Below are 13,704 nucleotides of genomic sequence, written 5' to 3' on the forward strand. Positions count from 1 at the left end.
GCACTGTACAGTGAATGCATTTCACTTTGCTTTATAGGCGTTTTCATATATACTGATATAGCTGTGTATATATAGCTATTAGGTACTTAAGATCAATTTTTAATCCTCTGAGTTGATACTCAGATCAGGTATATTTTGACATTATTTGACATATTTTGACACATTAAGATTCATATGTTACTACCGTCATATTACAAGCCCTAAATTAAAACGGATCCCTGACTGTCTTAACTATGTACGATAAAGTTTGTGCAGCAGTTCCCGATAGATGCATGTGTCAGTGGAGAGACATCCTGTAAATCAACCCCCAATACCCATCTGCTCTTTCAGCAGAGGAGCCGGATCCCCGTTACCTCCACGCCGGGTTCCCCATGTTTTCTCCGAAACTCCGTTAGCTCTAGGCCAGGCTTACGGGAAGGAAAGAGGAAATTCCCTTCTTAATACTTCTCCAGGTAAAAAAAAGCCCCATATGAGTAACAGCTCAAGCCTGGCAAGCTATGCAAAGCAGTTTACAGTATTTGTTTGTAGTGTTATACACTACTTTTTCTTATTTTTTTTCTTTCTTTTTCTTATTTCTTCTTCGTATTATTATTTTACAAAAATGTAAAAACATATATTATTATGATTATTATTTGAACTATTAGAATTTGAACTATAATATTATAAATATTACAATAATAATAATAATAATAATAATTTTATTATTATTATTGTTGTCATTATTATAAGTAGTAGTAGCAGCTGTTACTAGTATAAAGCAGTGTAAGTATTAGTTAGTTAATAGTGTTGGCTGGGACACTGAAATTGGGTTTATATTCCACCCTCCGTCCTCGCCACCTCTGCTGCTTTCTTCACAGCTGTTTCATCTACTCGAGAATGTAGACCGTACACACGCCATGCTGCCATGACAAGTCTTTTCATCAAAAAAATCACCCAAGATAAAACATTGCGCCCGCCTCCTGTTACACTTGATTTTCCACACTCCTACACTTAAGAGTCATTGTGTACATTAGTGATTTTGACACTCGGCATGCAGGCAGGCAGGCGGTGGCGTTGGGCTTAGCATTTAAAGGCTCTCAAATATCTCACAGCCCGAGCAATGCCAAGCCCCCGCCCTATATACTTGGCCTCTGCTGACGTAGGCCGTCCCGTTTACATTTAGGGAGACCGGCCTTTTCCATTCTTTATACCATTTCTATTGGGACAGGCACCTGAGATGGAGCAGGAGAGAAACACAGACATCTCTTGACCGGATATTGACTCAGTCGTAGCTCAAAGGCGCTCACTTGACTTGGCTTTGCCACAGAGGATTTGCAGTCTTCAGTACTGGTCAGAGGACAGAGTTTGGATTTTCCATTTTTTCTTTTCAGGTGCTAAAAAAACTTTTCTTTTCTTTTTGAATATTTCTCTTAGTTTGCAGAGTTAGAGGAAGAGTCAAGGGGTAGAGCTGGCTACTTTTTTTGAAAAGGTTTCTCTGTCTACCTCACAGACATTCTCGTTTGTTTTTTTTGTCTCGACTGGGTGTCCTGACGTGATCCCAACGCACCCGAGACGCCATGAGTACCAGAGTGATGAGCCATCCGCCAAACACAGGCACAATGGGAGACGTTGGCAGCGGCTCAAGCTTTGACCTCATCCAAAACCGAATCGAGTCGCTCAGCGGCAAAATGGACAGTCTCATCCACATCCAAGAGAAGGTCCTCAACCGTTTGGACGGGATGTCCCAGGACATCGGCGGCATCGAGAGGGACATGGAGAACCTGAAGGTCGACAAGGAGGAGATCCACGTCCTGCCCAGAGCGGTTGGCTCTGGCCAGGGCGAGATGAAGGACATCTGTCAAGAGATGAGCTCCATCATGTCGGCGGTGAACCAGCGCTCAGAGCAGCAGGCGCAGAAGCTGGAAGGGATGGAGAAGCTGGTGCTGGGCATTCAACAGGTGATCAGCTTCATCGGGGAGACGGTGAAGAGCTCCCACGTCATGGAGCTCATGCTCAAGGGCCCCGGGGCTCGGAAGGGCGCCAAACCCAAAGACAATAAGGGAAAACAAGCTGCCAAGAGACAAGAGGCGTCGGCAGAGTCGGTAACCAAGAAGGCTGACAAGGTGAGACTAGGAGGCTGCGGCACTTAAACTCAGAAACACCAAGTCAATTATGAAGACGTCGAACTGTAAGTCTAAGTCTAGACTAGAAAGTACCATTTGGAGAAAATAACGCTTCTATAGATCTTTTGGTCTGTATGTTGTTGATTTTGGCGCTTGACATGAAAACGATCATAGCAGCAAAGCTAGCTATTCAGGAACAGTTATCTTGCCTGTGAAAAGGTGTTGAATAGGCTCCTGACAATGGCTTTGGCTCGATTTAGTAAGGACAGATAAAGTGATGAGAACTTTGTATGCAATTTTAAAAGCCACAGAAAATTCCCCCTTGAACTGTGTTGCCCCCCTATCCAAGCGCCATGCCCTCTTACGGCTAAAGCATGCCCGGGCACCGGCTGTAGGGCACGGGAGGGCCACCTCGGGGCCAGAGTTGGGATGCGAGTGGCCAGGTTTAGAAATGCTGTATTTGGACTGAGAGTGGAACGTTTGCGGTCCAGAAGGGCCATAAGCTCCCCAGCATGTAGGGAGTCAAGTATCAACCAAGGCCGATGAGTCAGTCTTTCTCCAATCCATCCTAATGGCTCAGAATCCTTGTTTCTAGAGAGCGGTCTTTTAGATTTGTGAATCGGGGAACAACAACGTGAAAGTATTTGGCTTTGAGGCTGCTGAGCTAGCCAGGGGCTCAGTTCAGAGCTTTTTGCTGTGGTCGTCGATATTCGGCCTGAAAAGGGCATGTCCACCAAATTCAACCAGCGCCTGAGGTTACTGCTCAGTCATGCAATGAAAACAATGAGCAACGAGCGGATGTTTGAAGGTCAACGGGCTGCTGCTGGGCTCCAGAGCGCTAAGCTTCACTTGGAGATGTCCTAAAGCCGGTTACCCACACGCTCCATCGCTCGCATGCCGGGATATATAATTTCATTGCAAGGAGCGGTAACAACCCTCAGGATTAAGTCATTGTGAACAATAGTTTCTGTTAACCAATATACACAATCTCTTATCCCCCATTTACCTGCGCACCACATTCAACAGCCTGTCAGGTTGTCCGACGAAGATGTCAAAAAGTGGCGTCCATCATACTGTACATGCATAGAATTCATGAGCACATACGACGGTAATCGCTCCCGTGTGAGTCCGGTTTCACGGAATCTCCGTTGTCGTCAGTAGTGGTCAGGTGGCCCGCTCCGTCTCCCTCCACCTCCAGAGGTGTGAGATGTCTGTCACTTTAGCTGCCGCTCGCTATCCTCAAACTCCCATCCAAAGATTTGTCCTCCGCAGAAAACATTGCTGTCACTGTAGAAACCTTACACCTAAAATACCACCCACCCACCCCCCGCTCTACCGCAGGGCTGTGTTTGCCTCACAACAACACACATGTGAGACGCTCTAGGTTCAAGGCAGCGTTCCCCCTTCCCCCCCTTTCTGACCTTATCTTAAGTGAAGTGTTCACCGGCGGCTCTCCTCTCCTCGCTGGAATTGATACATGGTCCGTGGTCTCTCGTAATACTTTCCACTCGGGGTCGGCGTCGCATTCCGCCGCTGAGTGCGACAAGCAATACGCTATAAATTCACCGTCTTTCCATGCGGCATCAATTATGTGCCACCGTCCAGATCCGTGCATGAAAAACAGGATATTAACCTCCACTTGGAAAATGGCTGCGCTTGGAAGCATTTGGCATCTTCATTAACCTCAGTGTCTCATTAACCCACCAATCCATCCATGTGATTATGTAATTCACCTCTAATGTGTTGTTTATTTGTTTTCAACCAATGTCTCATCAACGTATCAATCCATTCATGTGAATATGCAGTCCACCTCCAATGTCTTGTTTATTTGTTTGAAACCAAATTCACCAGATTCATTACCTGTCCGCCGTCCTCCATCCTGCATGATTGTAAACCCACCACGCGCCACCATCTTGTCTTCTCCTAACAGAAAACTACCTCTACTAAAGCCAATAGAAGGACTCAGCAGATAAGCTCTGCATGTGAACCCGGCGGCCAGGAGCCGACGCACAGGGCCAAGCTCCACGGACCAAAGCATTTCCTCACCTCCCGCACGTGGGGGAAATTTGTACGTTGATTGCTGACATTTCGGAAGGATTTACGTGTGTGAACTTTGTGTGGCAGTGATTTGTGTTTTCTCAATTATTTGTACTTGTGGAAATTACAGTGTCAATCAATAAAAGTAAAATGTACTGTATTTCTTTTATAAAATGAAGCAAATAGGAATATAAGCCAAAGAGATCCGTTGACACACACTTATAATAATATAATAATAAATAATGAAATAAAATACTACATTTGATTAATTAATGTCTTAACACAATACAATATGTTTTGGAAGTAACTAATTACAATTACTCACCCAAATTAACATAATTTTATATCTTTATTTATTTATTTATTTATTTATTTATTTATTTATTTATTTATTTATTTATTTTTTATTAATATTCTGTCATCCCCGTAAATCTGTATTCACAATATAAATCTACTTTTGCATATTTTTAGTACGCTACCAAGTCGTCTGCTTGGCTACACTTTAAACTTTATTTTATACCCACCAATTGTTCATGATGAAAATAATTTCATTTTTGGTGTAACACTTTTTCTTTACATTATTATTATTTTTTTTTACACTTTCCTTTGTTACGTATATAAAATGCACAGGCATCTCTTATTATACACAGATTTTCAGTACTCTGGTCTTTAGTCATCTGTGCATTCATGTTGTCTTCGACCCCCCCCCCCCCCCCCCCACCCCCTTAATTTCTATCCCACAGCTCAAGGATCAAAAGGAAAAAGAAGGGAAAGAGAAGCCCTGTTTGAGTCTTAAGTGCCTCAAAGCTCAAAAGAAGAAGAAGCCCCAAGATTCAGCAGGTGCTTGCGTCCAAAGATCCCCTTCCGCCTCGAATGTTTTAAACCCAAAACACATTGTAGCCTCAGGAGTTGACGCAGTCTTCAGCGTCATAGTGTGTGCAACATGTGAATGTGAATGACGATATGAGGTCACACACACACACACACACACACACACACACACACACACACACACACACACACACACACACACACACACACACACACACACACACACACACACACACACACACACACACACACACACACACACACACACACACACACACAGCCTGCTGGTGTGTGCCCTTCGACACCAAGACTAGAAGGTCCAGGCCAAACATCGGACATGTGAATGTGAATGACGATACGAGGTCACACACACACACACACACACACACACACACACACACACACACACACACACACACACAGCCTGCTGGTGTGTGCCCTTCGACACCAAGACTAGTAGGTCCAGGCCAAACATCGGACCACCGGCATGCCCCGAGCATCCAGCCGGTGATTCATCATTTCATTACGACAGCACAAGAACATGGATGACATTTCGATCTTGTTTGTTGTACCTCATAGACACCGTCTCCCTGAAGAAACAGGCCTTGCTACTGGAGGAGGTGGAGAAGCTCAACAGGGAGAACGCCGAGAGTCTGGGGGAGCGGCCCGGCCGCGGACGCCTGGACCTGGAGGCCGGGGGCTCCTCGGAGGAGCAAGTGCAGGGCTCCCTCAGCTTGGTGGATTACCTCCGCGAAGACTTCAAGGCCCCCGTGGCTGAAAAGGCGGGTGTGTCTGAAGAGGGGGCGGAGGAGGAGAGCGGGTCGGCCGCGAAGGAGATCGATTCCACATGTGAGGAAGAGATCCCGGAGCCGACGGAGAACGTGGTCTCTGAGGCGGAAGCCTTGGAAATTCCTGATAGTCGTGACTCTCACAAAGACTCCATTCCTGCAAGGTATGCACGATTTACCTTCTAAAGCACAATGATTAACCCAAACACTATTGCTTGCTCTCTTTTATATGCAGCACTTTAGCAATGTAAAGTCTAATTTTTGTGAATCGTAGTTCCTATAGAGGAAATCAAGCTTATGTGATGGTCTGCAATGTGTGCTCGAGTTCTGTGAGGCTATGGTATATTTTGGAATCGAATATTCCCCGTCTAAGTGGCGGATCTATCCGACTCCAAAGCTTATAGCTCCCCAGAAACACACACAAAAAAAATAAGGAACGGCAACAACAACAAAATCTGTTCTAGCAGTGGTGACCACAAAGATGCCTCCCCATCTCCTGAGGCTGAACAGGACCAGACGGCGGCAGAAGCCAGCTCCAGCGGCAAGCGGCATGTCACCGAGGAGGACGCCGGAGTCGAGGACCACAAGAAGAAGAGCCGGGTGGACGGCGGAGAGATGGAGAGGGAAGAAGAAAAGCAGCGGGACGATAAGGAGGAGGAGGGAGAGGTGGAAGACAAGGGGAAACCCGAGTCGGAGGGCTGGGCCACCTTCAAGGCGGATGGGGTGGAAATCCACCTGGACCTAAAGCAAGAGGTGGAGAGGAAGAGAGCGGGGGAAACGGAAACGGAGAGGAAGGAGGATGAGAATGTCGAGCGCTACTGCATCGGTGAGCCCGGACGTCTGATCGATAACACCGAGCACAGACACAAGTCAATGCAATAGAAAATAGAAATCATAGAGCAGCCATGCTCCCGGGTTATCAAGGAAGCTGTGTCCTGTAATCCATGTAATCACAGTTCGAATGACACTTAGATTTCCTATAGCTTCCATAAGTTTAGTCATCTCGTAGTCCTCATTCCAGTTTATTTACAAATGAAACTTCTGTCTCTGCACAGTCAAAACCTTTATTTTGTTCATGAATGTCCCCCTCCCCCACATACAAAATAAATATATATATATTTTTCTGTTGGTTTATGGGCTCATTGCCAACATTTTATTTACTGTTTGAGGCTTATATTTAACATCAGGTTTATTGTACGTCACCATTTCTATCTTAAGTTCTGATTCACTGTTTATTTCATAAGTTATTCTATTGGACCGAATATTTCATTTTTGGACGTGACTTTTTTATACTTTATTTTATTTTTACGTCATTTTCATTTCCTACATTTCCTGTATTTCTAGCTTAAATCTGTTGTGTATCATTGGATTCGGTGTATATTATATTATATTATATTGCTTTATTATTTTTATTATTTTGCTTACTGTTTTGATGTGAGCTGTTGAGACCATTGCAGTTTCCCACAGGGGATGAATAAAGTATCTATCTGTCTATCTATCTATCTATCTATCTATGAATCTGTTTGTCCGTCTGTCTGTCTGTCTGTCTGTCTGTCTGTCTGTCTGTCTGTCTATCTATCTATCTATCTATCTATCTATCTATCTATCTATCTATCTATCTGTCTGTCTGTCTGTCTGTCTGTCTGTCTGTCTATCTGTCTATCCATCTATCCTCCTCTAGACACCACTGCTCCTCCAGCCGCTCCCTTCGTCCACCGCATTGTGTCCGCCAAACCCCACCAGATCAACAACTTCTACAACATCAACAGGCAGGAGATCCTGGGAGGGTGAGTAAAAACCACCTGTAGATGAGATGAATTTATGGAAGACGTACGCACCGGGTTCTCCGTAAAGGCTACATGCGTAACCCCCATCCCCAGCCCCCCAGGCCGCCACCTCCTCCTCCTCTCCCCCTCGTTCATAGCTTCAGAGTCACAGCGGTTATTTTTACCCCAAGACTGTAGGGTATGTGAAACCGTATCCCCTCTGCCAGCTGGTAGCTAATGACTAAGTGTTAATCCAAATCTTCAAAGGGGAGAGACGGTCCTGCTATGATTTTAATGGAATCGCTGATTAAAAAACACACACACACACACACACACACGCACGCACGCACACACACACACACACACAACACACCACACGGCACTAACACGTTGGAGATAGACTGGCTTTGCGAAGAACAAATGAAAACACTGTTGTTGCTCTGTTTATGCTTCTCTCTTTGGTGTCGGGGCATTACCCCAGCCTGGGACACCCCAGGGTCTTTGTTTGAGGCAGGTCATAGAGATGGGAACCCTTCGGTGCAACCTCCGCGGGGATTACACCCCTGCAACAGGTGTAACTGCAGCAACGTGGACTGGGTTACAGGGACAGGGAACTAATCCTTGGACTGTCTTTATTTATTTTTATTTTTTTTCAAGGGGCCGTTTCGGCCAAGTCCACAAATGCGTGGAGAACTCCTCGGGACTCACGCTGGCGGCCAAGATCATCAAAGCCAGAAGCCAAAAGGAGAAGGTACGATGTCGGGCGATTTAACGGAGCTCGCTCACAATCCTTTTGCAGGCTGGAACGCTCCGAGGCACCAAGCCCCGAGGAATGCTCCTCACTTCTCACACAGGCGAGAAATATCTGACCTAGAAAACAAGAGCCATTGTGTGACGGCCGAGAGCAGCTGACCGTCTGACCGTCTGACCGTCTGATCGTCTGATCGTCTGATCGTCTGATCGTCTGATCGTCTGTGTCCTTTCGTTAGGAGATAGTGAAGAATGAGATCCAGGTTATGAACCAACTTGACCACGCCAACCTGATCCAGCTCTACGCCGCCTATGAGTCGCGGAGTGACATCATCCTCGTACTCGAATAGTACGGCCCCTCTCTTTTCCTCGTGTACAGTTGTGTTTTACTTAACGGAAAACAATGGAATTTTGCTACACTGAAAAAAACAAAACGTACTGCCCAGAACTTACTTGCTGCAGTTTTGTCCAGCCTCATGCCACAAGCCATCGCAACACAGCCACGCCACCTCCGTACTGGAGCATTTGAATTCAATTGTTTGTTCTCATTCATTACGTTTAAAATGGCAATGCCGTTTCTTTTGTGAAAGTTAATCCGTATTGACAGTTTTCATGTCCACAACTACTGTAGCGACACTTCTTTATCAAATTCAACGTGGCTGCCTTCCACTTCTTGGCTGTGGTGGACCCCGCCGCCAACAATGGCACATGTATTGAAAGGCTGTTTCTTATAAAGTGCCAACCAAAAAAGTATCAGATATGGATTTTTTTTTTCTCCACTAAATAATGTTGCGGATTTCCACTTTAACGTCATGACTATACGGTACAATCTTGCAGTGATTTAAAAAAAAAGTATCTTTCTCCGAGCGCAGCGTCGACGGAGGGGAGCTGTTCGACAGGATCATCGATGAAAACTACACCCTGATGGAGTTGGAGACCGTGAGCTTCATCAGGCAGATCTGCGAGGGGCTGCAGCACATGCACAAGATGTACATCCTGCACCTGGATCTCAAGGTAAACGAGGCGCCGGGTGTTCTGTCTAACGGCACATTTTTGCTGCATATCCGGAGGGGAAAAAAAAAAAATCCAAAACCCCAAAGCAAACACCGTCCAGCTGAATCCGACAACGACTCGAGGGATTTTATTTTTCTTCTGTTATCAATGACAGCCGGAGAACATCCTATGCGTGAGCAGACTCACCAATAAGATCAAGATCATCGACTTTGGTCTCGCCCGAATGTAAGTCTTTGTAATTCAGCTTTCTGTTCTCTTCAATGGATCTGTGGATTATATCGAAATTTTAAATATATGTATTTTTTTCTTCACAGATATAAGCCCAGGGAGAAGCTGAGAGTGAATTTCGGCACCCCAGAGTTCCTCGCCCCAGAGGTCATCAACTATGACTTTGTGTCATTCAACACAGACATGTGGAGCCTGGGAGTCATCAGCTACATGCTGTAAGTTAAATCTGTTCACGTGCAAAAACACTTACAAGCGCACACAAACATATTCGCCAACAGGTGCGCACGCATGCACGCACACACGCACGCACGCACACACACGTACGCGCGCACACACACACACACTGTACGTCTCTGTCTTCACCCCCCAGCCTCAGCGGTCTCTGTCCCTTCCTGGGCGACGACGACAACCAGACCCTGAACAACATCCTGGCGTGCCAGTGGAACTTTGATGAAGAGGAGTTCATCACCATCTCCGATGAGGCAAAGGACTTCATCTCCAAACTCCTTGTTGTCAATAAAACGTATCTAAGCATTCCCTCTGTCACTCAAGTCTTTTTTCTTTTTTTTCTTTTTTTTAATAGTAGATTTGTTTTTAATTGTTTCACGTTTTCGTCAAAGCCACACTGTGTTCCCTCTGTGCGTGCAGTTGGAGGATGGGAGCCTCTGAGGCGTTGAGACACCCCTGGTTGTCCGACCCTGTTCTACACCATCGCCTTTATTCAAAGGTACAGTCGATTCCCCAGGGATTCGAAAAATTCCATCTCATGCCCCGGGCCCCCTAGAGTGTGCAACCGCGTTACTTTGATTCAGCCCCCGCCAACAAAAGATTGGCTTATTAACGCAGCCAATAAACTAGCTGATCGCCCCTAACCCTGGATCAAAGCGTCAGTACGCACTGAGGGATTAGCAGTAATGAAAGACACACAATGCCATTGTTCATATAACAGTGCTCTATTTTAAACAATTACTACATTACTTTTTTCATTTTTTTTTTTAATACCTTCCCCAGCCTCCCCCCTACCCCCTCATTAGGCCCCTCTCCTGTGACCCCCCAAGGGGGCTATGGCCCCAGTTTGAGAGTCACTGACGTAGGCCACATGTGCACTTGCGTCACTGGGCTGAGTAAATAAATATAGAAATCGTGCACTCAACTTTTCCCTAAAGCTTAAGCTGCCTGGATCACCTGGTAATCTGGAAACATAAAAATAGAAACTCCACTGATGTCTTGTTGTTGACCTTTATATAAAAAGACTTCATTCAGTGAAGTGATTTGTAGTTGTTGTTGTTTGGTTTTTAATTGCATTTTTTTACCTTACCCTTTTGTATAGAAAACGATGTGCAGATCACGAAGATCTTCGTGTGTGCCACCCACAGATAGTTAAGGTAAGAATTCTTATAATCGTATTAATAATCGTATAATAATAATAATAATAATAATAATAATAATAATAATAATAATAATATATACATCATATATAATTAATATTTTATATATTGTATTATGTATTATTATGTATATATTATTACATATTATTATTATTATTATTAGTAGTAGTAGTAGTAGTAGTACTATTCATAGTAGTATGAGTATTATTATTAGTATTAGTATTTGTATGAGTATTAGTATTATTATTAGTTACTGTTCATACACATATACATATACATATACATATACATATACATATACAGTACATCATATCAATGTCTCGACAGTTTACCAGAAGGGGGCAGCATATCTCAGATTTTGCGTGTGGCAGTTACTAGTTCCAGGGTTGAAATGCAATTCTCTCAAGTCCCAACAATATTCTGCTTTTCCAGGACTACACATTGAAGTGATGGCTCTAGCTGCGGCCCCTTGGACCAACTTAATCGTGCGCATCATCTTTTGTGCATAGTTCACCTGTACACCTGCTGCAGTTACGGAAATGTAATAACGCACCCAAATAATTGTTTCTTAAATCTTAATACTGAAGGTTACTGTGAACAGTATAAACGAGGAAAGGAAAGTATTTGGAATTGGAAAATGGGTTTGATTGCATGTTACATAACTGAAACTGCCGCTCGCTTGGGGAAAATTCAATTCATATGGAATGAAAAACGGTGCTAGTGTTAGAACACAGGCTTGTTATCCCAAATGCGTATTTGGTTTGACCTTGTGTGACAAGTGCCGTGTTCTAGTTCATAGGCTTTTTTTTCACCCACAGATCCAAGTTCTGTCAGAACCTTCACAAACCTACTGAACACATTCACAAAAAATGGTGCTGTGGGTTGAAACGCTACTGTTGGTTTTACACCACACTGCAGCGACACATCGATAGCAATACCTCAACTATGACCCTTTCAAGGCTACTTAGTTAATAAGTGGAATTCATTCTCTTTGAACTTAACTTAATCTCTAAAATGATTCAGAATCCCAAATAACTGAGATTTAAGAAACATATCGTCGCCTTCCTAAAATAATGGAATAAGTCAATTTTTGACAAAAGTGATTTTTTTTTGGCCTAAATCATCTCCTCGTGATGCTGGCCACCTCTGGTAAAATCACCTACCTCCTCAGTATGTCAATAATCATCTATTGTCATAACCTTTTTGAATTAAATCATTAATAAATATAATATGTTTGGTTCAGTTTTTTGTGTTTACTGAAAAACCTGAAAAAATGACTTATGCCATTATTTTAGGAAGGTAGCGATATATTGTTGTTGCTGTTGTCAGTGTTTCTAAATGTGGTGTGTTTGGTATGTACAGTATGGTGAAGATGAAATTAAATATATGTGGTTAGTTTTCATAAGCAGTAGTATGTGCACTTTATTACTTTACAATGTCATTGAGTTTAAAAGTGGGAAAACATCAAACTAATTACAGGGAAATGTCATTTTGAAAAAAAACAAAACCCTGTTGAATTTTGGATGTCACTAATTTATTATTGTTATTTTTTTTTAACTGCTTTGTCCATATGAGCGCGAAGAGATTGCGTTTTTACTTAACAAAAACAAATTATTCAAGTCTTAGTTATTTTTATCTTTTTATTGGCATTTTCTTTTCAAATTGTTTGGATGGTTGCATGTTATTCTCTACTTTCATAGATCCTATGAGTATATTTTACATAATGTCACAGTGTACTTAAACATTCTGTTCGATGTGTATTCCTACGAATATGATGTTCCTTCTTCCTTCCGCGAAGGCTATAGCTGCCGAAACGTTATGAACGACCTGTGTATGGGTGCTTTATAAATCGCCCTTCGATAATTAGCATTTTTCTATTAGGACTTTATTCTCGGTAGACTGCATGTTTTGCGCTTGATTCACATTTTGACACCACTCGTCTCAGTTAAAGTGCTGCAATAGAGAACTAACCCCAGTCGCCGTCGTCGAAAAAGCAAGAGCGTGAAGTTGTTTCGAAAAAATCTGTGTGGAATGAAGTGTACTGCATTAAACGCAACTGAAAATCCATACGATGATGTTTTTTCTTTTAAAGTTTTTTTTTTACTGATTTCCAAATGGGCTCCACAACAAATAAGTAAAAGCAAACCGCTGATCAGCAAATTAATGTTTGGATGCTGTGGAACCAAGGGCCATCAAACAGCCCACTGCCATCTGGGTTGTTTAAATCTTATTTTATCAGTCCGACAACGCAGGGGGACGGTTGGATTGCGATCACAAGAAAACACAACGCCTTGAAAAAACCCTTGACTCCTTAATATCTCTTATGGTTCCAGGGGGAATCTGGGGGCCCCGACCCCTTTCAGGCCAACGAGGAGTCAGGTCGGATGGCGTGGGTTTGGCTCAAACCTTTGCCCCGGTAAAAGGCTAAAGCTCAGTATAAAGGTCTCCTAGCCGCGTTACACTTCAGAGGAGCTTTGAGAAAGCAATCTGTGAATAATAAAGGTCTGCTTTAATTAGTTGGAATGTAGACAACAACACTGGCTCTGTGGAATACTCGATTCTGATTGGCGGGGGTGGGGTGGTCGCGGATCGCTTAAACGTCGCTTTTCTGACTGGGTTCGGTAATGAGTGGGACAGAACATGATAAACGCAACAATGCATAATATTATTATTATTATTATTATTATTATTATTATTATTATTTTTGTGCCGAAAACCGAGACAATTTTGTAGTGGACGTTGAAAACCGGGACATTTCAGTGTTTTACAGATACCTGTCGGGACTCGGGACACATCGCTC

At 43.6% G+C, this 13,704-nt stretch overlaps 1 protein-coding gene across 5 annotated transcripts; it reads left to right on the top strand.

Annotated features, from left to right (window-relative positions):
• Window positions 1-922: 922 nt before the first annotated feature.
• mylk4a (myosin light chain kinase family, member 4a) lies at window positions 923-12,971 on the top strand. 5 transcript variants are annotated; one of them, XR_013844436.1, is made up of 15 exons: window positions 924-2,102; window positions 4,033-4,170; window positions 4,883-4,979; window positions 5,550-5,922; window positions 6,223-6,584; window positions 7,440-7,545; window positions 8,182-8,275; window positions 8,514-8,623; window positions 9,147-9,288; window positions 9,443-9,513; window positions 9,603-9,731; window positions 9,887-9,998; window positions 10,165-10,243; window positions 10,847-10,901; window positions 11,337-12,971. XR_013844436.1 is itself a non-coding variant. In XM_080011549.1 (15 exons), the coding sequence occupies exons 1-14, from the start codon at window positions 1,557-1,559 to the stop codon at window positions 10,898-10,900; spliced, it is 2,454 nt and encodes an 817-aa protein (XP_079867675.1). In that variant the 5' UTR covers window positions 1,179-1,556; the 3' UTR covers window position 10,901; window positions 11,337-12,971. The 5 variants fall into 5 exon arrangements, 1 of the variants encoding a protein (XP_079867675.1); XM_080011549.1 differs by having other exon boundaries at window positions 1,179-2,102; window positions 9,887-10,039; XR_013844435.1 differs by having other exon boundaries at window positions 923-2,102; window positions 9,887-10,243.
• The last annotated feature ends 733 nt before the right edge of the window (window positions 12,972-13,704 follow it).

Source organism: Zeus faber (assembly GCF_960531495.2).
Source record: "Zeus faber genome assembly, chromosome: 12".
NCBI classification, from domain to species: Eukaryota; Metazoa; Chordata; class Actinopteri; order Zeiformes; family Zeidae; genus Zeus; species Zeus faber.

Coding starts and splice junctions, on each gene's coding strand:
- mylk4a (XM_080011549.1), top strand. CDS start 1,557: ATGAGTACCAGAGTGATGAGCCATCCGCCAAACACAGGCACAATGGGA. Junction 5,923..6,222: donor AAAGACTCCATTCCTGCAAG/GTATGCACGATT, acceptor AATCTGTTCTAG/CAGTGGTGACCACAAAGATG. Junction 8,624..9,146: donor ATCATCCTCGTACTCGAATA/GTACGGCCCCTC, acceptor CTCCGAGCGCAG/CGTCGACGGAGGGGAGCTGT.